At 46.9% G+C, this 26169-nt stretch overlaps 1 protein-coding gene across 1 annotated transcript in view; it reads left to right on the top strand.

Annotated features, from left to right (window-relative positions):
* emc2 (ER membrane protein complex subunit 2) overlaps positions 1 to 26169 on the top strand; it is a 108934-nt gene that overhangs the window by 16289 nt on the left and 66476 nt on the right. Inside the window, exon 3 of the mRNA XM_085993718.1 lies at positions 23646 to 23710. Coding sequence (XP_085849844.1) covers positions 23646 to 23710 — 65 coding nt within the window. The remainder of the gene's footprint in view (positions 1 to 23645; positions 23711 to 26169) is intronic.

Below are 26169 nucleotides of genomic sequence, written 5' to 3'. Positions count from 1 at the left end.
GGAATACAGAGTAGAATTTCTAAATTTACCGATGACACCAAACTTGGGAGTGTGGCATACCATGAGGATGATACTAATCGACTGCAACAGGGCATAGAAAGGCTAGCAGAATGGGCAGACACGTGGCAGATGTCCTTACAGGAAGCGGGGTGGGAGGAAGTGTAGACCAAACGCAGATTGGGCGACCGCTTTGCGGAACACCTCCATTCAGTCTGTAAGGGCGACCCTGAGCTTCCGGTCGCTTGTCACTTTAATTCTCCGCTTCACTCCCACTCTGATCTCTCTGTCCTCGGCCTATTACATTGTTCCAATGAAGCTCAATATAAGCTCGAGGAACAGCACCTCATCTTTCGATTAGGCATTTTACAGCCTTCTGGACTCAACATCGAGTTCAACAATTTCAGATAATAATCCCTGCCCCCATTTTTCATGCTGTTGTAGGAATAGGTGTGTTCCTAACCAAATCACTGAGGTCGACTCAGGAGAAACAATCCAATAGGTTTTTAATGAAGGATTTGACGAAGTACAGAAACCAACAAAGATCAATGCAGGAGAGCCTTGGAACAGGTCTTACCCCAGTGGGGACGCCACGAGGACTGACTAGGCAGTCCGGAGGTTTGTGCGATGACGTTATCGCGTTTGTGTCATGACGTCATCGTGTTTCCCGCGCTTGGGGCCATCACGTGATGTGCGTCGTGACGTCATCGCGTTTGCCCGCGCTTAGGGCAGTCACGTGATGTGCGCGATGACGTCGGCGCGTTCACCCGGCACTGCAGCTGGCCATTGCGGCCGAAGTCGGGAGCGGGAGGCCGAGCTAGGCCGGCGCTTGCCGCGGGAGCGGGAGACCGAGCTGGCCCGGCTCGCGTTAAGGTGAGTAACGTGATGCGCGACGTGACGTCATTGCGTTGGGTCGCGTCTTAAAGGGGCAACGGCCCGAACAGGTAAAGTATATGTACAAACATAGGTAAGTTAAAAGGGAATTATGTACAGGTAAGTAAGGGACACCCGGTGGTACCGCTACACTGTATGATTTTTGCCATTCCCATTTGCAACATTTTATCTTTCCTGCCTCTTACAAAAGTACAGGATGTTCTTTCAATTCCTTCCTCCCCTCCTAAACCTCCCCCCCACCCCCCCCCTCTGTCTCTGCACCTGCTTAATATCTGTTAAATCTCCAGCTTTTTCCAGTTCTGATGAAGGGTCCCAGACCTGAAACGTTAACTCTGTTTCTGTCTCCCAGCATTTTCTGTTGTTATTTCAGATTTCCAGCATCCGCAGTATTTTGCTATTGTATAAGTGGCAGATGGAATTTAATATAGAGAAGTGTGAGGTGATGCATTTTGGCAGAAGGAACAGGGAGAGACAATATACACTTAATGGCACAGTATAAAGAGTGTGCAGGGACAGAGTGACCTGGGAGTTAATGTGCATAGGTCCCTGAAGGTGGCGGGACATATTGAGAGAGTGGTTAGCAAAGCATATGGGATCTTGGGCTTCATAAATAGAGGTATTGAGTACAAAAGTAGAGAAGTTATGCTGAACCTTTATAAAGCGCTGGTTAGGCCACAACTGGAGTATTGCGTCCAGTTCTGGTCACCACACTTAAGGAAGGATGTGAAGGCCCTTGAGAGGGTGCAGAGGAGATTACCAGAATGGTTCCGGGGATGGGGGATTTTGGCTGCAAGGACCGGGTTGGAGAAGCTGGATTTGTTTTCATTAAAGAAAGAAGAAAGAAAGACTTGCATTTATATAACGCTTTTCGCAACCACCGGACGTCTCAAAGCGCTTTACTGCCAATGAAGTACCTTTGGAGTGTTGTTGCTGTTGTAATGTAGGAAACACAGCAGCCAATTTGCGCACAGCAAGCTCCAGCAAACAGCAATGTGACAATGACCAGATAATTTTTTTGGTTATGTTGATTGAGGGATAAATATTGGCCAGGACACCGGGGAGAACTCCCCCTGCTCTTCTTCAAAATAGTGCCACGGGATCTTTTACATCCACCTGAGAGAGCAGACGGGGCCTCGGTTTAACGTCTCATCCGAAAGACGGCACCTCCGACAGTACAGCGCTCCCTCAGTACTGCACCGGAGTGTCAGCCTAGCTTTTTTTAATGTCCCTAGAGTGGGACTTGAACCCACAACCTTCTGACTCAGAGGCGAGTGTGCTACCAACTGAGCCACAGCTGACATATTAGAGCAAAGGAGGTTGCGGGGTGATTTGATAGATGTGTACAAGATTAAGACAGGTTTGGATAAGCTAGACGGGGAAAGGCTGTTCCCACTAACTGATGGTACAAGGATTAGTGGACACAGATTTCAGGTTTTGGGGCAAGAGATACAGGGGGGGATGTGAGGAAAAACTTTTTTACACAGTAAGCGGTGAGGACCCGGAATTCGCTGCCGACGGAAGTGGTGGAGGTGGAGACACTCAATGTTTTCAAGGGGAGACTGGATAGGCACTTGAGGGAAATAAACTTGCAGGGCTCCGGGGATAGAGCGGGGGAATGGGACTGACTGGATTGCTCTACAGAGAGCCGGAACTGACTCGATGGGCCGAATGGCCTCCTTCTGTGCCGCATGACTGTGACTCTGCTTGAATGTTATTTTATGTGGATAAAATGAATGCACATAAAACAGCATGGTTCAGCTGAGGTCGGAAACTGTGAATTCACATAAAAGAGTGAATGTGGAATTTCCAAATCTTTTATTTATTTTCAGCTATGACCCACAGGAAATCCCTGGAAGAGGAAATTCCTTTGCACAATTACATTACCTCATCATCTGGCGCTTAATTTCATGCATAGTCTTTTGTTGATGAAATAATTGTTTTCTAATGATTTTCGTGTCTACATGAGCAAGTTAAACATCTGGAAACCAATTTTCTTTTTGACTCTATGGTATGATGATACATTATAGCACCACAAGCAAATTAAACGAGGCTGCTGGACGCTTCCGAGGATCATGGCGTCATTTTTGGTGCTGTTATTATTTGAGAAAGAAGTCTGTTAGCCTGCAGAAAGGGAAATGCATCTTTGAAAGGACAGATGCTCCCTGCGGGAAATAATATTATGTTTTTCAGATCTGTATTTTGCAAAAAATTGCAGCTGCACTCGGCTTAATACAGTAGTTCCAAATTTATTAAAGCTTCTAAGATTATGTTTGTGTGGTTGCTCCTAGACAAACTTTACCAATTCCAGCCAAGAAATGATTACGCACAAAATAGCACACGTGTTGGCAGGAGCCCTTTTTCTATTTCGTAATTAAGTGACGGTTGGTTGGCCGATCTTAATTTTTTTCTTTAAGTATCTATCTATTTAAGTATCTATCTGAATTCCATACTCCTGCCAACATGCCTCATGTTGGATGTCATTATTTTGTATTGTTCATTATAACGCCTTTACAAACCATATATAGCAAAAGAAGGCACAGCGTACTGCTGTCTAATCAATTCATGCAGTTAACCTAAAACTACTGTTACACTAAAATTACAACAGGGAAACAGGCCGTTCGGCCCAACCAGTCCATGCTGGTCTTTATCCTCCACAGGAGCAGTGTCCTAATCCCATGTACCCGCCTTGTTCCCATACCCCTTTATTCCCCTTTCCTGTAACCACCTGTCGGACCTGTTCTTAAATGATGGCGGTGGTCCCTGCTTCAATCACTAAATCTGCGAGTGCAAGCCACAGACTTGCAACTGTCTTCATTCTAATCCTACCTTTATGTGGTCCTGTCCGTCACAAATTTCCCTCACCGTGTGTAGTTCCAACTTTTCCCACTTTTCTATAAAAAAAATTATGCAAGATAATTATAGGCGAGCCTCTTCTTCATACAGTATATAGCTCCAGTGTTGTCAAATGTCAGAATTGTTTTATTATGAGACTATCAGAAATCAGTTTTGATTCACATTTATCGTCTTTACTCCTTTGTTCAGTCTCAGCTTAGACAGTCCGCACTCTAGCCTGCTCATCAACTTGTGCACGGATTGTTTTAATCAACTGTCAGAAGCCACACCACTAGCTAGGGAAGATGGGTAGTGTCAGTTTAACCATCAAAATTGGATGAAATGGAGATTGGCTGGAAATGGCCAGCATTTTGTTAACTGAAGAGCAGTCATTCTCAATATTGAACTAGATCTCTGCAGAAATAAGAAAGCAATATTGAAGTTCTGGAGTCCTGGAACTCGTAATCTCATTTGCTGTCGCTTCATTCATTCTTGGTGACAGTACAAGGCAGAGAAGCTGATAATGGAGTACGTTACTGGGGTACTGCATTGTGGCTGGAGTACGATTTTGTCTGTCGCACTTCCTGTGCCACTCTTTGGCATGGTGCTGTGTAACTCGTGCAGATTTCTGTGCCACAGTTCAACATGGATGACTGAAACTTTGTGTTCACTGGTCGATCTCCTCTAACGTTGCAACTGGGCATTCGAGACCAAACATAGCCTTCCGATGAAGTGGGATTAGATGGCAGGGGATATATCAGCCGGGGCGAGCAGACATCATTGTCACTTTCTCTGTAGTTTAGGCTGAGGACCTGGGAGATGCAGAACTGAGGCACTATAGCACCACCGCTGACAGGAGGGTGTCATTACAGTGTGCCAAGTTTACCGAGGCAGTTTCTAACTGTCTGCATAGGAATTACTACAGTCCCCACCATTTATAGCGGGAGTGTTTGTGCAGAAGCGATTTTCCTGTTACATGCGATGGCTGGTATAACCAGGCAGGGCTTTGACAGCACACTACAAGTATATATACTTGCGGATCATGCTTGCTGTACTGCAGTTATAACAACTATGCATTTATATAGCGCCTTTAATGTAGTAAAACGTCCCAAGGTGCTTCACAGGACAAAATCAAACAAAATTTGACACCGAGTCACAAAAGGAGACAATAGGACTGGTGACCAAAAGTTTGGTCGAAGAGGTAGGTTTTAAGGAGCGTCTTAAAGGAGGAGAGAGAGGCGGAGAGGTTTAGGGAGGGAATTCCAGAGTTTAGGGCCCAGGTAGCTGAAAGCACAGCTGCCAGTGGTGGAACGATTGAAATCGGGGATGTGCAAGAGGCCAGAATTTGAGGAGCGCTGAGATCTCAGGGTTGTAGGGCTGGAGGAGGTTACAGAGATGTGGGGGGGGGGGGGTGGGGGGCGGGCAGGGGGCAGTGGCTGGAGGGATTTGAAAACAAGGATGCAAATTTTAATAATTACTTCTGATTGTTGTTGGGAAATTACTTTTATGACAGTGAAAGTTACCAGTTTACTTGTAAATTTATAAAACATCAGAAAGAATGTGAAGAAGAAACTCTTCAATTATTTTTCAGGCAGTTTCTCAAAAATCCAATGTAGCTGGCAATATTTAAGGTGTTGTTTACAGCATGTTACATGTGAGACAAAATTTTAACATTTCCGAATTTCAAAGCGGAATTTTTGTTTGGATTTTAAATCCTTGCAACATTTCCTGTTATTTACGTTTAAATTCCAAAGCAATCGGTGATATGAACATTTAAGAAGTTCTGGAAGCACCATACTATTGTTTAAGTTTGCAAAGATTCACACAGTGCCATTGGAGAGACATTTGGTAAAGAAGGAACGATGCAATTAAGGAAAAATAAAACTGAAGTTTAATATGTTTCTTGGACTTGGCTGTAAAAAGTCACACCCTAAACAGTAAATAACTTCTTCCCCATATTCCATGCATAGGTTTGTTTGCGTGCTATGTAAGTGTGGTACGTAACGGAACAAATGTATTTACCTACCTGCAGGGATATTATTTTCCAGGTGCCAGTGAACAAGCACTTACTTCACTGTCTCTAGGGAGATCTCTTACAGACTTATTCACAAGTTCTTTCAGCAGAGATATGCCACTCCCCCACTTGCTCAACCTAGCACCCTCTCCCTCAGTAATAAAATAAACTCTGACGTACTGTGAGGAGTACACAACAAGCCTGCAAAGGGATATAGACCGGTTAAGTGAGTGGGCAGTAAGGTGGCAGACGGAGTATAATGTGGGGAAATGTGAGGTTATTCACTTTGGTAGGAAGAATAGAAAAACAATATTTTTAAATGGTGAGAAACTATAAAATGTTGGTGTTCAGAGAGATTTAGGTGTCCTCGTACAGGAAACACAGAGAGTTAGCATGCAGGTACAGCAAGCAATTAGGAAGGCAAATGGCATGTTGGCCTTTATTGCAAGAGGGTTGCAGAACAAGAGTAAGGAAGTCTTACTACAATTATACAGGGCTTTGGTGAGTCCACACCTGGAGTACTGTGCACAGTTTTGGTCTCCTTATCTGAGGAAGGATATACTTGCCTTGGATGCGGTGCAACGAAGGTTCACTCGATTGATTCATGGGATGAGAGGGTTGTCCTATGAGGAGAGATTGTGTAGAATGGGCCGATATTCTCGGGTTTAGAAGAATGAGAGGTGATCCCATTGCAACATATAAGATTCTGAGGGGGATTGACAGGGTAGATGCTGAGAGGTTGTTTCCCCTGGCTGGAGAGTCTAGAACCAGGGGGCAAAGTCTCAGGATAAGAGACCGGCCATTTAAAACTGAGTTGAGGAATTTCATCACTCAGAGGGTTGTGAATCTTTGGAATTCACTCGGGGCTGTGGATGCTGAGTCGTTGAACATATTCAAGGCTGAGATCGATAGATTTTTGGACTGTGGGGGAATCAAGGGATATGGGGATCGGGCGGGAAAGTGGAGTTGAGGTTGAAGATCAGCCATGATCTTACTCAGTGGCGGAGCAGGCTCGAGGGGTCTACTCCCGCTCCTAATTCTTATCATTCATGGGATGTGGATGTCACTGGCATGGCCAGCATTTATTGCCCATCCCTAATTGCCCTTGAGAAGGTGAGCCACCGTTTCAGAGGGCAGTTAAGAATCAACCACATTGCTGTGGGTCTGGAGTCACATATCGGCCAGACCGGGTAAGGGCGGCAGATTACCTTATTCCCCAGCTGCTGTGCTGGGATTTGAACTCATGTCTCGATCATTAGGGGAGATGAGATTTTTTTTATATGCAGCGAGTTATGATCTGGATCCTCTGCCTGAAAGGGTGGTGGAAGCAGATGCAATAGTAACTATCAAGAGGGAAGTATATAAATAGTTGAACAGGAAAAAAAATTGCAGGGCTAAGTGGAAAGAGCAGGAGAGCGTGACGAATTGGTTCGCTCTTTCAAAGAGCAGGCATAGACATGATGGCCCGAATCACCTCCTCCTGTGCTGTAAGATTCTATGATTCTAAGTTTGCCCCCCCCTGGGACTTGAGGGAGTGAAGATGTGGACCACACCAGGGGGATTGACCAAAGTGGGTGAGAGTGAAAGGTACAAGGGCACCAGGGGGTGGAGGTGAGTAGTTCAGATTGAAATCACAAAGGATGAGGGGCCGCTCAATGCAGAGGCTGAGAGGGAAAAGGAGGAAGAATATCTGGGAGAAACTTGGGATGGGGCTTGGTGGCAATAGAGAGTGAGGCTACAATCAAAAATAACATTAAAAATGAAAAGTTTAGCAACAGTGAAGTCTGCTTACCTGGTAATACTTAGCTGCTGCTTTCAACCCTTCATCATTCTCCAGATTCTGCTCTGCTGCAATTTGGCTGGCTCGAGCTCCAATATTAAACAGTACACTGCTCTTTTCATAGCCCAACCTCGCAAGGGCTGTAATCAAATGGAAGAAGTTATAAAAACACAGTAGCTAAAATCCTCACCTACGATCACTCAGCTTTTAGGTATTGTACAGCTAAGAAATTTTACAAGCAGCCAGTTTGTGTGACAATCACATCTTTGGAACATAGGAACATTTAGCCCCTCGAGCCTGTTCCGCCATTCAATGAGATCATGACTGATCTGTGACCCAACCCCACATACCCGCTTTTGTCCCATATCTCTGAATACCTTTGGTTTAACAAAAAACTATCAATCCCAGATTTAAAATTAACAATGGACCTAGCATCAGTTGCCGTCTGCGGAAGAGTTCCAAATTTCTATCACCCTTTACGTTTCCTAACTTCGCTCCTCAAAGGCCCGGCTCTAATTTTTGGACCATGCCCCCTAGTCCTAGACTCCCCAACCAGCGGAAATAGTTTCTCTCTACCCTATCTATTCCCCTAGACCAGGCCTCTGGAATACTAGTCCAGTAACATAACCACTATGCTACTGTACCCCATGTTCTTATGTTACCATGGACATTGTCAAGAAAGATGTTCTAATATAGTTCAGATTGGTCAAAAGACTTCATACATTTTTTTTGAAATCAAGAACTTGGATTTATATAGCATCTTTTCCGACCTCGGGGTGTCCCAAAAGTGTTTAACAGCCAATTCCTTACTTTTGAAGTGTTGTTACTGTTGTAATGTAGGTAACCAATTTGTGCACAGCAAGTTCCCACAAACAGCAGTTTTGAAGAAGGGTCAAACCCGAAACGTCAACTCAAATTTCTCTCCACGGATGTTGCCTGACTTGCTGAGTTTTTCCAGCATTTTCTGTTGTTATTAATGAGATACATGACCAGATAATCTGTTTTAGTAATTTTGGTTGAGGGATAAATATTGGCCAGGACACCAGGGAGAACTCCCCTGCTCTTCTTCCTGAGAGGGCGGACAGGACCTCTGTTTAACATCTCATCCGAAAGACAGCACTTCCGACAGCACAGAACTCTTGTCAGCACTGCTCAGGAGTGCCTGGCTTTGTGGGACTTGAACCCACAACCTACTGACTCAAGAGGCAACAGTGCTACCCACTGAGCCACGGCTGACTCCTGAATGTGGGTTTGAGTTCTGAAAGACCGTCAAATCTATTCAGTTTAATTGGCAGACAGGAATTTTAAGACCAGAGTTGATTTATAATGTGTGGTGGGTTGGCAGGTTTTTGAAAACTGCATACCGTGCGGGTATTGTGTTTAAATGAGCTCAAAATGCAGTCATTTATACAATAACTTGCTGATAAGTTGCACATGTTCACTAGTTAATCAGTGTTACAAATGGTGTGTTTATGTACAAATTTATAGTGTGCAGGAAATACTTAAATACTGGGTATAAAACTGTTAACTCAGTTTTGATCTCAGTGTAAATTAAATGATGTCAATGGTTACTGTAGCTAATTCGGTTCTGATAAAACAACTTTGAGATTTTTTGGCAAAACTGAGGGGTTCTTCCCTGTGGCTTTATTGTGTTTCGTGACAACACCTTCACTGATGTGAATTCCCACCAGATGGTTAAATATGATGAGTTATTTCACGCTCACTTATAATATTATGATCGGTATTTTCTTTTTTGAAGCGCTGTGTCATCGTAAAGAGAGATGTCATGCGAGTCAATGCGATGATAGAGAGATGTGTTAGCTATTTTCTGCAGCCAGCTCTTGAAGTTAACTCAAAATGTGCTATGAGTATATTGAACTTTCATGGCATTGTACAGCACCTCTAAAGTACTGTGTCATAGCACAAGTATTATAACAATTTTAAAAGCCTTTTGTGGCCCAACACTAAAGCAGTTACCCCTAAAACAAAAGCCCAACTTTAGTGTCCAGGATTAAATCAAATTGGTAAAATAATCGTGCCTATTAACACCACCGTGTCAGCCAGTGAGTTGGAGGTGGGGCAGGACTCACAGCAGATTGTCTATTTTACAGCAAACCGAGTCTATTTAAAAAGAGTCTCGACAAACTACAACCAATAGAACTCATGACCGAAACAGCAGCAACATCTCCCGATTAAAAACATGGTAATTTCTCCAGCAAAATGCCGTAAGTGGAGGATAGTTACATAATACAAATGATGTGCGTTAAACTCAATCCCAGTCACTGACATCAGGTGTGATTGATGGGAATTACCCAATCATCTCCATTCTGGCCAGGAACAGTGGAGTCACTATATGCAGCCTTAAAATGATTACTCATGAATATTCTTTTGAATTTTTTTTTTTTTTTAAAAAGCATGAGCTGTTGTAATGTAGGAAACACGGCAGCCAATTTGCATACAGCAAGGCCTGTGTGTTTCTGATTCATTAGTAATAGGGCTTTCTTCAGTTGGTAGCATTGTCTCTTCTAAGTCGAAGGGCTGAGAGTTTAAATCTCAGGTGAGGGTTTGAGCTGAGAATCAAGGCTGACTCCAGTGCTATAATGAGGGAGTGCTGCATTGTCAGAATTGTCCTTCAGAGATGACATTAAAACAAGGCCCCGTCTGCCAGTTCCAGTGCTTGAGGTGAATATTCAAGGTTTCTTGGCACTATATGAAGAAGAACGGATTTGTCCTCTTGACTATTATTCCCCACTTGATTGATATCACTACAGTATAAGAAAAATTAACTGGTTATTTATCCCATTGCTGTTTGTGGGCTATTGCTTTGTGTGAAATGGCTACAGCGTTCGCCTCCATAAATCACTGCATTCCAAAAGCAATTTGTTGTGTTAAGCGGTCTGAGTTGCTACAGGAAGGTGTTCTAGAAATGGAAGCAGGTTAACTGGGCCATCATTTAGTTGGCTGAAATGACTTTTGAAAACTTGTTTGTATTTCTTGCCTGATGACACACTGGTGCACCTAACAAGTTATTTTGAATTCCACGTTACATGTTGTATACTGCTTTTAATTCCACACAGACACGCACATGGACAGTCGCACACGCGCAGTTGTACACACGCGGACAAACTCACACAGCCACATGTGCAGACGCAGACAGGCGCGCGCGCGCGCAGACGCAGACCCGCGCGTGCACACATTAGTGAATTTTATGTAATTTTATTTGAGATTGTCACTTACATTGCCGATTTCTTCCTTGCAAGTTTTCATTTTTTCGTTGAGCATCTGTAAGGGCATTAGATTACAGTTTATACAGAAATATGGGCAATCATGTTTTTATGATTCACAAAATAAAGTGAGAACCTGCAGTAAAACCAGAATTTGCCTTATTTGGTCAGTGTAAATGAGTGGCTTTTGTCATTTGTAGTTTGCCTGACCACTGAGCCTGTAACAAATGTTATATTCCTCCTGGATTGGCGGGCTAGCGGCTCAGGGATAATGGCAAATTTTATATCTGAGATAGCGGAAAGGAGGATGCACAATTGCTCCGCTAGCAATAACAACAACTTGCATTTATACAACGCCTTTTAACATAGTAAAATGTCCTGCGGCGCTTCACAGGAGCGTTATCAGACAAAACTTGACACCGAGCCACATAAGGAGATATTAGGACAGGTGACCAAAAGCTTGGTCAAAGAGGTAGGTTTTAAGGAGCGTCTTAAAGGAGGCGAGAGAGGTGGAAAGGTTTAGGGAGGGAATCCCAGAGCTTAGGGCCCAGGCAGCTGAAGGCACGCCCGCCAATGGCGGAGTGATGAAAATCGGAGATGCTCAAGAGGCCAGAATTGGAGGAACGCAGAGATCTTGGGGCAGGGTGGGGGGTTTGTAGGCAATGTTCCCACTAATTTTTTTTGCAGTTTCGTGCATGTGTGAAATTTAACATTGACAAAGCCAGTCCTGGGTTGTGCTGGACTGGTAGAGAGCTGCATGGCAATGCAGCTTAGAGGGAACGTTGGTTGTAGGGCGGGAGGAAGTTACAGAGGTAGGGAGGGCCGAAGTAATGGAAGGATTTGAATAAGAGGATGAGAATTTTAAAATTGAGGCACAGGTGAGAGTTCAGATACGGGCAGCAGAGCACGTTTAACGATTCCTACATTTGTGACGTGAACAATGCGTGTTGTAAGTGGGGTGGCCATTCTGACCTATTGATACATCAGGAAGCGCAAACTTCAACCAGTCACTGTCCGCCCAGAGGTCACCCCACAATCAAGTCACCTTAAAGCAGCAGCAACCTTTATTTTATTTTAATAACATTTTTGCAGTTGGTCCCCAAAGCAGATACGATTTTAATCGTTGAGTACCAACCAGATTATTAACCTAAATGTTGGTCTTGAAGTTGGCCTGAAGCTCGAACCCAGCCTGCTTAACATCGAAAAATGTCTGGCCGATTGCTCCTGGCTGGTTGGTACTGTACTATGAACTGTGACTTCACCCCTCCATCCACATTTATCAAAATGTGGTTTCAATCTGAAAGTTGTTAACAGGGCTTTAAATTTTAAATTGATCTTGCAGAAGGCTCACCACGGGAGCTGGATGCCAGCTGTGCTTGTTAAGATTTGTGCCCCTTCTCGCCTATCCAGGCTAAGTGAGCGGCTCACCTTGGAGTATAAAGACATCACAAATCTTGAAAGTTAATCTTCAGCAATTTTTATATGAGAAACAAGAGACTTGCATTTCTATAGCGCCTTTCACCACCTCAGGACATCCCAAAGCGCTTTACAGTCAATGAAGTACTTTTGAAGTGTAGTCACTGTTGTAATGTAGGAAACGCAGCAGCCAATTTGTACACAGCAAGGTCCCACAAACAATAATGAGATAAATGACCAGATGATCGGTTTTTAATGATGTTGGTTGAGGGATAAATATTGGTTAGGATATTGGGCAGAACTCCCTTGCTCCTCTTTGAATTGTGCCATGGGATCTTTCACATCCACCTGAGAGGTCTCACCTGAAAGACGACACTTGCGACATTGCAACACTCCCTCACTACTCCACTGCGATTCTCAGACACTCACTCTCCAACTGAAAAGCTGTGGGAAAGTAGTACCTAGGGTGTGAGAGTATTGGAGGGGGATGTGACAACCGGCTCACAACTAACCGAGTCCTTATGAGTAGAGTGTGTCGCGCTCTAAATCTGTGGGCACCGCATCTAATCCAATTGCCGTGTGTTGCACTGTTCTAATTGGCTGAAGTAAGCAACTTAACCGTACTGACTGGCTGAAGTCTGGATCCCAAAGCCTGGAATTTCAATTGATTACTTCACTGAATTCACTTACAAAATGGTTCCAGCTCTCATTTTCATTTCTAACTCGGCTGAATGTACACCACTAAAAAGAACCCATAGTCCGCTGAAAAAAATTCCACGTATCCACACAGTTCCTACTCTCATATTCCATACCAATACATTACCCTCTCTTAGCAGATGCCCACATGCATCTTGGGGACCTGAGACTTGCTTTCTCTTGTCCTTTAGCTTCAGTTCTTAACCTCAGCTCTCAAACTCATTTCTATCCTTGACAATGATGCATGGCACAGGAACGCACATGCACAATGTTTCACAATTCATTTTTATCTTTTTCTGCAATTTGCTTCTTGCCCAGACTCTTGATCTGCTGCTTCCTTTCCCTTCCACCCTGTTAACAATTTCAGAGCTCTTTGCCCCCACGCAGGGGCCCAGTCGCCCCCCTCGTCCTGCCAAAAAGCGCGCAAAGAAAAAAAAAAATACAAGCAGCGTAAAGGAAATTAAGATAAACTCCCAACAGAACAAGAGCAAGACCAGTAAAGGTGAGGAGATCAGACAAAAAACAGAAGAGAGAGTGCAAATCAGCAAGAACAAAAAAGAGATTAAACAATATCTGCAAAGTCAGTGGGGGAGGAATCCAGGCTCTGGCCCCTACTGTCAGCTGCACTCTTGCACCACCCCCAGTCTGAGCCATGTCACAGTCCTGTAGTTCTTTCTTTCATTCACTCTCTCTTCCGCCCCCCCCCCCCCTCTCTCTCTCTCTGTCTGCCTTAACGTTCCTTTCTTGAGCCCTTGGACAATTCCGTCCACAGCGTATATCTCTGTTATATATTTGGTATGTTGGGCACAGGTTTCATTGTGAACTTGTTATTCCTGCAGTAGCTGCTGTGATTGGTATTTTGTACAATAATAGTCGCTGTTTATCACTCTACACATTTTGACCAGTTTTGCACCTTATTTTTGTCATTGTCCCCCCCCCCCATCCCACTTATTTTCATCACTCACCCATTTTTTTTCCATCTGTCATTGAAATTTCTGTTGTCCAAAATAAGGGTTTGATCAAAATAATTGAATGTATCCACTGAATTGTCTTTTGTGTCTTTTAATGCCTTCATTCAAGTTATTGCTTGTAGGCTCCCAAAAGCCTAGTCTTAGACTTGATCTTTTAGCCCAGAGCTGTGACTTTGAGCTGAATTTGGATTGTGGAGTCTGAGCATGTGCAGTGTACCTAAGTTCCCAGAAAGCATTAGCACTTTTCAGTCCACTCCAGCGATGGGATCTTTATCTTCAGCTTGTTTCACTTTCTGTCCAGTAACTTTTCTTCAAGTAACTTTGAAACACCAGAGGGCAAATTTCAAAAGCTTGACTGAAGTAAATTTATATTGAGTGTTTTTTTCTAAAAGGTGGGGTGCGCGTGTGAGATAGACACGAGTGAGAGAGAATGTGTACGCTTTCTTCATGCAGTGTTACTTCAATTTTCACACAAAATTTTGAACCCCAGATCTCGCGGCATGTCCCAGTAGTTAGACTTTTTCCTTCACCCTTCAGCTCGAAGTTGTTTTGCCCTGTAACTTGCTGGAAGTGCGAGCTGATAACAGCGAGGCGAGGGCAATGGGGCATCTGAGATCTCAGTGAATGGTGGGACCAACAGTCTATCTCCTTAAACAATGAGATTTAAGGATTGAGAAAGGAACAGGAACGACGGAGAAGGAAATAAGGTGAATTAGAGTCAAATCAGGTACAGAAAGAGAAATAAAGAGAGGGAAAGAAAGACTGGATTAAGAGATAGAGAAAACAGAGACAGAAAGGAAAAGTAAGAAAAGAATTAAAAATTTTTAAATTTGTTACCTGAAGGAATGAGACTCCACAGTTTCAGTTGTTCACTTTCTGGGCTGGGGAGGTTGAGTGGCATTGCAGGAATATAAATCTCCTCATTGAAAGGATACTTAACGTACCAGCTCTAACTTTCAACGGCGAGTTTAATGGGGAATTAATGCGCAAATGCAGCAATTTCTTGAAATTCACAGGGAGGTTGAGCGCGAACTGCCATTTTCATGAGGCTGACGGCGGAGCGGCGCAAATCGTCCAGCAACTTAAGGTGATTCACAACTCATGGGGAATCTCTTCCTCCCCACAAGTTGCTGGACGATTTACACATTAATAACAGTGAGCGCCATTAAACTCACCGTGATTTTGGAAGCAGAATCTGGCCCAATGTCTCGATGTTTTTCATTAACGCAGGTCAACAATAATTGCGCACACCTGTGACATCGGTTTTGGAAATTAGAAGCTATGAGACGGTGGAGAGAGACATGGGTCGCTCTCTTTCCTCATTCTAATTTGATTTTTTTTTAAGTTGAATTTTGAAAGCAAGCAAAGCCGCTTTGAGGGAAACAGAGGAAGAGAGGGGAGGCAGTTAAGAGTAAGGGAGGCTCTGGCCTCACGACACCACTTGGGGGAGCGAGTGGGAGCGGATGGAGAGTCGAGGGTGAAGTGAATGATGGTGGAGAAAGGGGGAGGGGAGGATACAGGTGTTGAGCAGGCAGTGGGAAGAGGAAGTGGGGATGGGAGTGAGGAGGTAGCAGGAATGAGAATGTGTCATGAGAAAGTCATGGGGCAGATGATGCATTGGGAGTAACGACGTGGGGGAAGCACTCGCCTTATGGGGAGGAAGCCACCAAGGGTCACAATGTCCCTGAAAACCTCATCCAAATGCAACCTGCGGCCATTGGTGTTCCTTTCCATTCCATGTGCCAACATACCATACTATCCACCAGCCAGAAGACAAGAAAAAGACAGAGCGTGAAGGAAAAAGTGTTAAGGGGAGATAAGACAAAGAGAAGAGAAAGGGAACAGAAGAGGAGAGACTGAGAGATACAGCAACGCAAAGACATCAGAGACTGATCAGAGAATGACCATGTTCTCGGAGTTGCTGTGTGCAATCTCCCGGAGATTAACCAGTTGTAAACTAAGGTGACGAACAAGAGTGTAGCTTTGAACTCTGACCCATTGACTCTGTCAAGAAGAGATGATCTCTTGAAGGGCAATGACAATAATTGTAACTCTCAAATACTTCTTTGGATTGCTAGCTGATAGACCAGTTAGTTCTCCCCTGCCCCAGTATCAGTGTTTCTTCAGTGAAAATTGATTGATGCAGGCAGTTTCAGAAATTAATTTGTCAGGCTACGCAAAGAATTGATGACATGAATGAGCTAGTCTATCTTTACCAGTAAGCTGTTCTTTAGAAAGCCCCTGCAATTCTCCATCATATCTCATTTAAAACTCTATTGCTTCTCCCCTCTACGCCAAAGTATTTGCAATAGCTGTACTAGAGTTTTAATGTAAAATAATCTCAGATTTTGAGACACTTCGACTATAGGGATATTAATTTTGGCGCTCCCCTAATGAATCATTCAACTATTGAAGTTGACAGCACAAGAGGAGGCCATTTGGCACGTAGTGTCCAAACCGGGTTTTTCACTCAACTATAAGGGAGAATTGGATAATTATTTGAAATAGAGGAAGTTACAGGGCTGGGGGGAGAGTGTGGGGCAGTGGGATTAGTTTTGGGTTCCTCTATTAAAGACCTGGCTGAATACTGTAAACTTGTGTGGTTTTATGTGAACAGGCAGGCGGGGACATTTGTTTAACGCCTCATCTGAAACACGGCATCTCCAACAGTGCAGCACTTTCTCAGCACTGCAATGTCAGCCTCGAGCGGGGACTTGAACCCTCAACCTTGTGACTCAGAGTTCCGAGTGTTACCTTTGAGCCAATCCAACACTGAGTCATCTAGACCAGGAAGATCACTTTTCTGATATGTGCACAGTTACGAGATGATCGATGGAGCGGCGGTGGAGGTATCCCTGACTTTGGGAAGGAAAAACTATTAGTGAGAACCGCAGCAAGCACTTATCCTGCCCTCACCTGATAACCATGTGCTTTCCAGCAGAGTTCAGCGGATAGAGATCAAGGGGTAGATTAAACCGAACCTGTTGGGAAGAAGGCGGGACTTCCCCTTTCGGGTTTTTGACCCGCCTACTTCGACGTCCGGCCAATCCGCGCGATTTTCCCTTGATTGACCTTGTTGAGCCCGCCAATTAAGGGCCACCCGGCAACAGGTGACGTCACAGACTGAAATTTCATCTGTCAAGAGTCCTTGACACATGAAATATCAGTGTTTTACAGCTGTTTGAAGCTGTCAAACACTGACAGTCTGAGTTCTGACATGAGTCATTCTGCACAGACTCAGTTAGAACTCTTACCGGCACTCAAAGCTGAAGGCTGTCACTTTTGACAGATCGCAGCCGTTCAGCTTTCAGTTCCAGCTGAGTGATGCGCTCCCGGCGGCTACAGGAAGAAAGGCTGTGAAGGTAAGTACAGGTAAGTAAAAGTTCTTTACACACTTTAGACACACCAAACACACTTACCTTTACACTCATGCACCCATCACTCACCTGAACACCGACATTGCGACCCCTTCAACCCGACGGCCCGCCTGCTCTAACCTGGCGTGGTTTGGAGCCGTCGGGAAACCCACACGAAACCCCTCAAAATAGGGATTAGGCTAAAAACTGCCTTTAACTACCTGTTAACAGGCAGTTAATTGGCACTAATCCCTTCCCGCCTGGTTTCGGCGGGTCCCAGTGCGGGGCAGGTACCCGCCGCCCCTGAAACTTACGTGGGGCGGGATGGTGGCGGGACCCCCAAATTCGGGATTTTCAGCCCCCACCTGCCTGAAACCCCGCCCGACGGCTGGGGGAAAATCGGGGTCCAAGAGTGGGAACCCCTAGCTGATTTTTCCCCCCACTTTCTAACTTTGGGATACTTGGGCTAATTTTCTTGACTTCACTGTTGGAAACATAGGAACTGAGACGAAGAGGACCACAGTCCATCTAGTTCGTCTTCTACCATCCTGGTAGTCGTATGATACAACGATAATGGAGTTGTTGACTAATCACAGCAATCAGTCTCTCTCAATTAGTCTACAACAGACCCAGAGATGAGGTGAGGGAAACCCCCAGTAATGGAGAGCTTTGGAAATCATGGGTCCAAAGTTACCTGTTCCTCCCGAGCACGCTGCACTTACACACTCATGTACTGGAGCACAAAATGTTATTTGCTGAAATAAATCTATCTAATTTGCAAATGAATGAATCAATAAAATCTGCTTCCACCATCTCCCTAAGGAGCCTGTTCCATAAATTCACCACTCGCTCACTGAAATATTGTTTCTGCAGATCAGTTTTGAATTTCCCCCCCTTCAAGCACTGGCTGTGTCCTCTGGTTCTACTGTTCTGGGCAAGGTGAATCAGATTATTATCTAGTCCCTTTAGATTCCTAAAAGAATCATATCACCGCTCAGCCTTCTTTTTCCAGTGAGAACTTAGCCAATTTACATAGGCGCTCCTCATAATTCAATCCCTCCATCCCCGCAATCCTTTCCATGCACAATACTTTCTTTCCATTTAAGTAAAAGTCCTCTCCTGCATTTTCTTTGTCCCCATGTGAAGAACTTTGCATTTCTCGACATTGAATTTCATCTGCCACCTGTCTGCCCAATTCCCAAGTTTATTGAAATCCACCTGTATCCTGCGGCGCGAGTTGAGATGGGATTACTCGGCACAAAGCAGGGATCAAACCCGGTCTGCCCTTAATCTGAACCACTTGACGTCCCACCATGCAGTGCATTTACCAACGGCGCCAGGGAGGAGCCACCTCTGTGTTCTCCTTGGAGTTTCTTGCTTTTCCACATATCGTGGGGTCACGCACAGATAGGCATTGTGCGTACAGTAACAGGGACACGAGGACTGACCCAGGGAGACACTGCGAGCCACAGCTGTGTTGCTGAGACGGCTCTTTGCTAATTTCTACAGAATTTATTATCCAGTTTATTAAAAGCGTAGGAGCTTTCACTTCACCTCTCATTATCTTGAAGAACTGCCATGCTTTCTGCAAGTCAAGACCTATACTTATCCACCAACTCGTTTCCATCAAAGACTCCCAATAAATTTAATAGTAACAACTTGCCTTTCATACACTCAGCTTTAGATTTCGTGCTGTGTTTCTTAGTGGATCTTGAATTGCATATTTTGTAACAGACTCCAGTATTACTCCCACTCTGGATTTCAGTGAGGAGGCCTTTAATTTCCAGGATTGTGCTTGTGATCTTGTATATTAGAACTGCTTCAGTTGTATCCAAGCCCCCTTGGGTTGAGTGCCCATTTTAAATTTACACCACATCAGGCCCCTTACTGTGACCGCCGACCTTCCATTGAGCACTGTTGCCTGCGGGACCTACAGTCTCTGTCACAGGTGGGGCAGACGGTGGTTGAAGGGGCGGGTGGGGTGGGGTGCTTGGGTTGACGTGCGCTCCTTGCGCTGCCTGCACTTCCCTTCCGCTTGCTCCCGGCGAAGAGACTCGAGGTGTTCGGCGCCCTCCCGGATGCTTCTCCTCCACTTTGTGCGGTCTTGGGCCAGGGATTCCCAGGTGTAGGTGGGGATGTTGCACTTTTTCAAGGAGGCTTTGAGGTCTCAACAACGCAAATAATCACAACAACGCAACCTATGGACTCTTCGGCTGATATTTCAATGCAGTGCTGAGGGAGTGCTGCACTCTCGAAGGGGCTGTCTTGCGGATGAGACATTAAGCTGAGGCCCTGTCTGCCCTCTCCGGTGGATGTAAAAGATCCCACGGCCACTATTTCAAAGAAAAGCAGGGGTGTTCTCCCCGGTGTCCCGGCCAATATTTATCCCTCAACCAACATCACCAAAAAAACAGAACTAAAAACAGAAAATGCTGGCAAACACTCAGCAGGTCAGGCAGCATCTGTGGAGAGAGAAACAGAGTTAACGTTTCAGGTCGATGACCTTTCGTCAGGACACCGTAGACAGATTATCTGGTCATTATCACATTGCTGTTTGTGGGAGCTTGCTGTCTGCAAATTGGCTGACGCGTTTCCTACATTACAACAATAACTACACTTCAAGTATATCAATGGCTGTAAAGCGCTTTGGGACGACCCGAGTTCCTGAAAGGTGCTACAGAAATGCAAGTTCTTTCTTTCTCTTGCATTGAAACATCCAATGTGACTCAAGTTAGTTGTTGGTAAACCACTCGTCCTCCTCCTTTGTTCCGTACATAGTTTGAAGCTTTCCACTTTCTGATGTAAATTTTACGACAGTGTTCTGCAGTGATGACCTCAGTCTGCTGTCACTGTCCTTTCAGTACCACTCTGTAACATTAGTTTCATTGTGTTAAAGAAATATTGTATATTGTGTAAAGCATCATGGATTGTATAGTCAGTGTAAGGTGGTAATTGAATCTCTTGTGTTCAGATGACTTCCATAACCATTAGAGATTTTCTTGGTTTTTAAAGTCGTCTGAAACCCCAGGGTAAACCAGAGCCTTATCACTCACTTCTAACCATCCATAATTCTGTGCCCAGTGTATTTAAGCAATAATGACCACGTGCCTGCCCCTTTCTGGAGAATTGATAATAAACAGATCAGACTGAAGGATGAAGCTGGCAGCTGCGACCTTCCACGCTCCGATCCCTGGCTCCTAGAGCCATGACCTTGTCTTTTAGCAGCCTTCAAAAATTATTGACTGTCTTGAACAGTAGCAGAAACTCTGCCTTGCCGCTGACGCACTGAATCGGTTGACATCCCAGCGTCTGTTAAAATGTCTCGGCAGGATATTTTCAACCAGCCACGGGCACATGTTGTGAGGCCTGCGTGGAATCCACAGCATCAGCAAGAGGCCCTTTAAAACTTTCCTTCAAATCCTCCAGCACTCCCACCCCCTCTCTCCCTCCATCTCCCTCCCTCTTCGTCTCCCCCCCCTCCGTCTCCCCCCTCTCCCTCCCTCTCCCCCCCTCTCCGTCTCCCCCCCTCCCCGTCTCCCCCCCTCTCCGTCTCCCCCCCTCTCCGTCTCCCCCCCTCTCCGTCTCCCCCCTCTCCGTCTCCCCCCTTCTCCGTCTCCCCCCCCCTCTCCGTCTCCCCCCCCCTCTCGGTCTCCCCCCCTCTCGGTCTCCCCCCCTCTCGGTCTCCCCCCCCCTCTCTGTCTCCCCCCCCCTCTCCGTCTCCCCCTCTCCCCGTCTCCCCCCCTCTCCCCGTCTCCCCCCTCTCCCCGTCTCCCCCCTCTCCCCGTCTCCCGCCCTCTCCCCGTCTCCCGCCCTCTCCCCGTCTCCCGCCCTCTCCCCGTCTCCCGCCCTCTCCCCGTCTCCCGCCCTCTCCCCGTCTCCCGCCCTCTCCCCGTCTCCCGCCCTCTCCCCGTCTCCCGCCCTCTCCGTCTCCCCACCCTCCGTCTCCCGCCCTCTCCGTCGTCGCCCCCCCCTCCGTCGTCGCCCCCTCTCCTCCGTCGTCGCCCCCCCTCTCCGTCGTCGCCCCCCCTCTCCGTCGTCGCCCCCCCTCTCCGTCGTCGCCCCCCCTCTCCGTCGTCGCCCCCTCTCCTCCGTCGTCGCCCCCCTCTCCGCCGTCGCCCCCCTCTCCGTCGTCGCCCCCCCTCTCCGTCGTCGCCCCCCCTCCGCCGTCGCCCCCCCTCCGCCGTCGCCCCCCTCTCCGCCGTCGCCCCCCCTCTCCGCCGTCGCCCCCCTCTCCGCCGTCGCCCCCCTCTCCGCCGTCGCCCCCCTCTCCGCCGTCGCCCCCCCTCTCCGCCGTCGCCCCCCCTCTCCGCCGTCGCCCCCCCTCTCCGCCGTCGCCCCCCCTCTCCGCCGTCGCCCCCCCTCTCCGCCGTCGCCCCCCCTCTCCGCCGTCGCCCCCCCCTCTCCGCCGTCGCCCCCCCTCTCCGCCGTCGCCCCCCCTCTCCCTCCCTCCGTCCCTCCCTCCCCGTACGTCCCTCTCTCCCCCTCCGTCCCTCCCTCCCTCCGTGTCCCTCCCTCCCCGTCCGTCCTTTCCCCCCCCCCCTCTCCGTCCTTCCCTCCGCTCTCTATCTTCCTGTATGTCTGTCTCTCTCTCTTGTCCCATTACTTTTAATTGCCAGGGATTTAAAAGATCCTGCCTTTAAACATAATGAATAACTGTCCGTACCAGGGAGCAGATTACTGGAATTAATAATCTGATCAGGATTGTAAATAAGAATTACAAGTCATGCGGGCCCCCAGAGTGAAGCACTCCAGAGATCAGAGGAAAGGACTGTGCTTTTCACTTAGCTATTTTAAATGATACCTCCTTTGTCACTAAGACCAGCTGTTTAAGCATCAATCATTTCTGTGCTTTTGGTGAGAAGGCACGTTTGAATAACACTAATGTGAACAATGTTTCAAGTTTTAACTTATGCGTTTAATAAGAGGCTTGTCTGGTTTCGAATTCTAATCCTTAACTGTACTCTTTAAGATGCTTCCTTCAGTATTTTCTAACAATTTATGAAGTTTATTCTCTAAGTAGGGTGTACGACCCACCTCCGAATGTGTAAAGGTTGTAAAATTAGACCCAAATTCCTATGGAAAACATGCAGCCCCAGCCATGAATATCCGCACTGTACTTGGATACAGCATCTAGCCAATTGTAATTGGTATGTGTTTAAATGCTGGTGAGTTGGGTAATAGGCAGGTTAATTGACGGACAAGACCAGAAGTCTTGGGGTCCTGATACCCTGTCATTATTACTATTAATTATAGCCTTTACATATTCCGGAGTAAGCCTTCATGTCTTTCGTTGTTTCTTTTCCATCTGCTGTAGGAACTATGTGCTGAAAACGGGGCGGGGGAGAGAGACATTTTATACTTGGCGATGGGGCCCACAGTTTATACAACAGAAACGGATAATTGCCAACTTGTGAATTGGTTACAATGATCCTGAGCGTATGAGTTATTTTTTTCACAACTCCACGCCCTAACCCAGCTGTGTGTGAAAATATAATTGTCCACAATTGTTTTTTTTTTAAAGCATTGAACAAGTCAGAGTACTAGACTCTACATAAGGAAGTTGTGTCGAAATACTGTTGCTCATTTTACATTACAGCACTGCTGTCAATAGCAGCCCCACAGTGTAAAGCAGATCACACTGCCTCTGGTGGTAAACACAGGCACAAACACACACACACACCCGCAATAACCATAGCTTACATTAAATTGAGTGATTTTTACACATCACTCTCTCCAACAAGGGTAGCGTATTGCTGTCATTTTTAATAACGGCAATTATTCCGAAGTGAAGGTTGAACAGAATACCCACTGTCAAGGTAAAATCTTACTGTGGAGCACCCTTGTTTTTCTAATCTAATTCAGTCATTGTTATCTGCACAGTCGCAGTTTTGTTTGATCTGTGGGCTCTGTTAAATTATCTTTTCATATTTTGGAAATATTGCAGTGTCAAGGCATTTGCTAAAGATTAGAGCTGGGAAGTGCTTCAAAGCAAATGGAATAATTGTAGCTGTCCTGACATGGAACAAGAGATTCTAATGTTTCTGCATTCATAAATTACCTGGAAAGTATTTTGAGGCACACTATTAATTCCAGACATCCTTTAAATGAATCTCTTTGTCTGCATCTTCCTGTTCCTTCTTTCTTCCGTTTTCTCTTTCTCTTTATCTCTCTCTTTTGGTTTCTCTCTCGCTTTCTCTTTCTCCCTCTCTCTTTCTCTCCACCTCTCTTTCTTTCTCTTCTCTCTCTCTTCTCTCGTTCTCTTTCCCTCCTTTTTCTTTCGTTCTCTTTCTTTCTCTCCTCATTCTCTAATCTGATAGGGACAGTAAGTGACTTCTGCTGATTGTTTACAATGTGATTTTATTTTGAAGATGCAACCAATAACAGCTTATTAAAAGCATGTTGTGCGTGTTTTTTAAGTGATGATGTGATTTTTCTCTCCTGTGTTTAAATTTCTCCTTCATTCAGTTTGGGTAATTTATGAACAAGTGATGGTTGCTGCCCTCGACTGCAGTCGCGATGACTTAGCAATGGTAGGTACCGATACCATTTCGAAACCTTTTCCCAGTTGTGTCTCACTGCTATTTTAAGCTTTGGATTCGACATCTACACCGAGTCATTAAATTAACTGAAATGCATATTGTTTAAGAGACCAAATGTTGCTTTGATTTCTACAGTGTGCAATGTTTTCCCACTACTTCATGCCTAGCCAGATTATGCACACTTAGAGATATAACCCGGTATATAAATGTAAAGTAAAAACATAAAATGCTGGAAATACTCAACAGGCCAGGTATTTCCAGCATTTCTGTTTTTATTTCCAGCATCCGCAGTATTTTGCTTTTGTATAAATGTAAAGGCTCTGTGCTGGAATAGAGGACAACATTTAGAAGATACCTGTATTCCAAAAAGACCCAAGTGATCTAAAATTGTCAGTGTTTACAGATAGAGGCCATACAACCCCTTCAGAAATGGTGGTGTCATGTTCACTTTGTTGACAAACCTGCTGTATGTACTTATTTTAAAACTTTTCAATTCACTAAAAAAAAGTTTCAGTTTGTATTGCTTTGTCCACTTCACATGCAAATTAAATGATAGGAACAGAAGGATGTGCTGATAGGGTGAGATGAAGTAGGGTGGGAGGAGGCTCGTGTGGAGCATGGACACCAGCATGGACCAGTTGGGCCGAATGGCCTGTTGCTGTGTTGTACATTCGATGTCAAATTTAGGTTTGCATAGATTTTTCCCCTTTACGTTCAACACTTGATTTTGTGTGTACATGGATTTTATCTAAAATGCAAAGGAAGTTCAGAAGCTGGGCATTACCAGTGTGAGCTGACCGGTCCTAGTGGACCAGTACGAGCGGACTGGTGCAGGCTGACCGGTGCGGGCGGACAAGTGCAAGCTGACTGGTGCGGGCGAACCAGCGCTAGCTCACCAGAGAGAGCAACCAGAGCCGGCTGACCAGTGCGAGCTGACCGGTCCTAGTGGACCAGTGTGAGCTGACCGGTGCGAGCGGACCAGTGCGAGCTGACCGGTCCTAGTGGACCAGTGCGAGCTGACCGGTGCGGGCAGACCAGTGCGAGCTGACTGGTACGAGCGGATCAGCACTAGCTCACCGGAGCGAGCGACCAGAGCTGGCTGACCGGTCCTAGTGGACCAGTGCGAGCTGACCGGTGCAGGCTGACCGGTCCTAGTGGACCAGTGCGAGCTGACCGGTGCAGGCTGACCGGTCCTAATGGACCAGTGCGAGCTGACCGGTGCAGGCTGACCAGTCCTAGTGGACCAGTGCGAGCTGACCGGTGCAGGCTGACCGGTCCTAGTGGACCAGTGCGAGCTGACCGGTGCAGGCTGACCGGTCCTAGTGGACCAGTGCGAGCTGACCAGCGCTAGCTCACCGGAGCGAGCGACCAGAGCCGGCTGACCGGTCTTAGTGGACCTGTGCAAGCTGACCGGTGCAGGCTGACTGGTCCTAGTGGACCAGTGTGAGCTGACCAGCACTAGCTCACCAGAGCGAGCGACCAGAGCCGGCTGACCAGTCCAAGTGGACCAGCGCTAGCTCACTGGAGCGAGCGACCAGAGCCAGCTGACCGGTCCTAGTGGACCAGTGCGAGCTGACCGGTGCAAGCAGACCAGCGCTTGCTCACCGGAGTGAGCGACCAGAGCTGGCTGACCGGTCCTAGTGGACCAGAGCCGGCTGACCGGTCCGAGCGAACCAGTGCTAGCTCACCGGAGCGAGCGACCAGAGCCGGCTGACCGGTGCGGGTGGACCAGCGCTAGCTCACCGGAGTGAGCGACCAGAGCCGGCTGACCAGTGCGGGTGGACCAGCGCTAGCTCACCAGAGTGAGCGACCAGAGCCGGCTGACCGGTCTGAGCTGACCAGGCTAGCTCACCGGAGCGAGCGACCAGAGCCGGCTGACCGGTCTGAGCGAACCAGCGCTAGCTCACCGGAGCGAGCGACCAGAGCCGGCTGACCGGTGCGGGCGGACCAGCGCTAGCTCACCGGAGCGAGCGACCAGAGCCGGCTGACCGGTCCGAGCGAACCAGCGCTAGCTCACCGGAGCGAGCGACCAGAGGCAGCTGACCGGTCCGAGCTGACCAGAGCCGGCTGACCGGTCCGAGCTGACCAGGCTAGCTCACCGGAGCGAGTGACCAGAGCCGGCTGACCGGTCTGAGCTGACCAGGCTAGCGAACTGGAGCAAGCGACCAGAGGCAGCGGACCGGTCCGAGCGAACCAGCGCTAGCTCACCGGAGCGAGCGACCAGAGCCGGCTGACCGGTCCGAGCGAACCAGTGCTAGCTCACCGGAGCGAGCGACCAGAGCCGGCTGACCGGTCCGAGCTGACCAGGCTAGCTCACCGGAGCGAGCGACCAGAGCCGGCTGACCGGTCCGAGCTGACCAGGCTAGCTCACCGGAGCGAGCGACCAGAGCTGGCTGACCGGTCCTAGTGGACCAGTGCGAGCTGACCGGTGCGAGCAGACCAGCGCTTGC

This window comes from Somniosus microcephalus, chromosome 7, assembly GCF_052327205.1.
Source record: "Somniosus microcephalus isolate GS21.2 chromosome 7, FLI_Smic_1.0, whole genome shotgun sequence".
In the NCBI taxonomy this organism is placed as follows: domain Eukaryota; kingdom Metazoa; phylum Chordata; class Chondrichthyes; order Squaliformes; family Somniosidae; genus Somniosus; species Somniosus microcephalus.
This window is presented reverse-complemented; position numbering and strand designations above follow the sequence as displayed.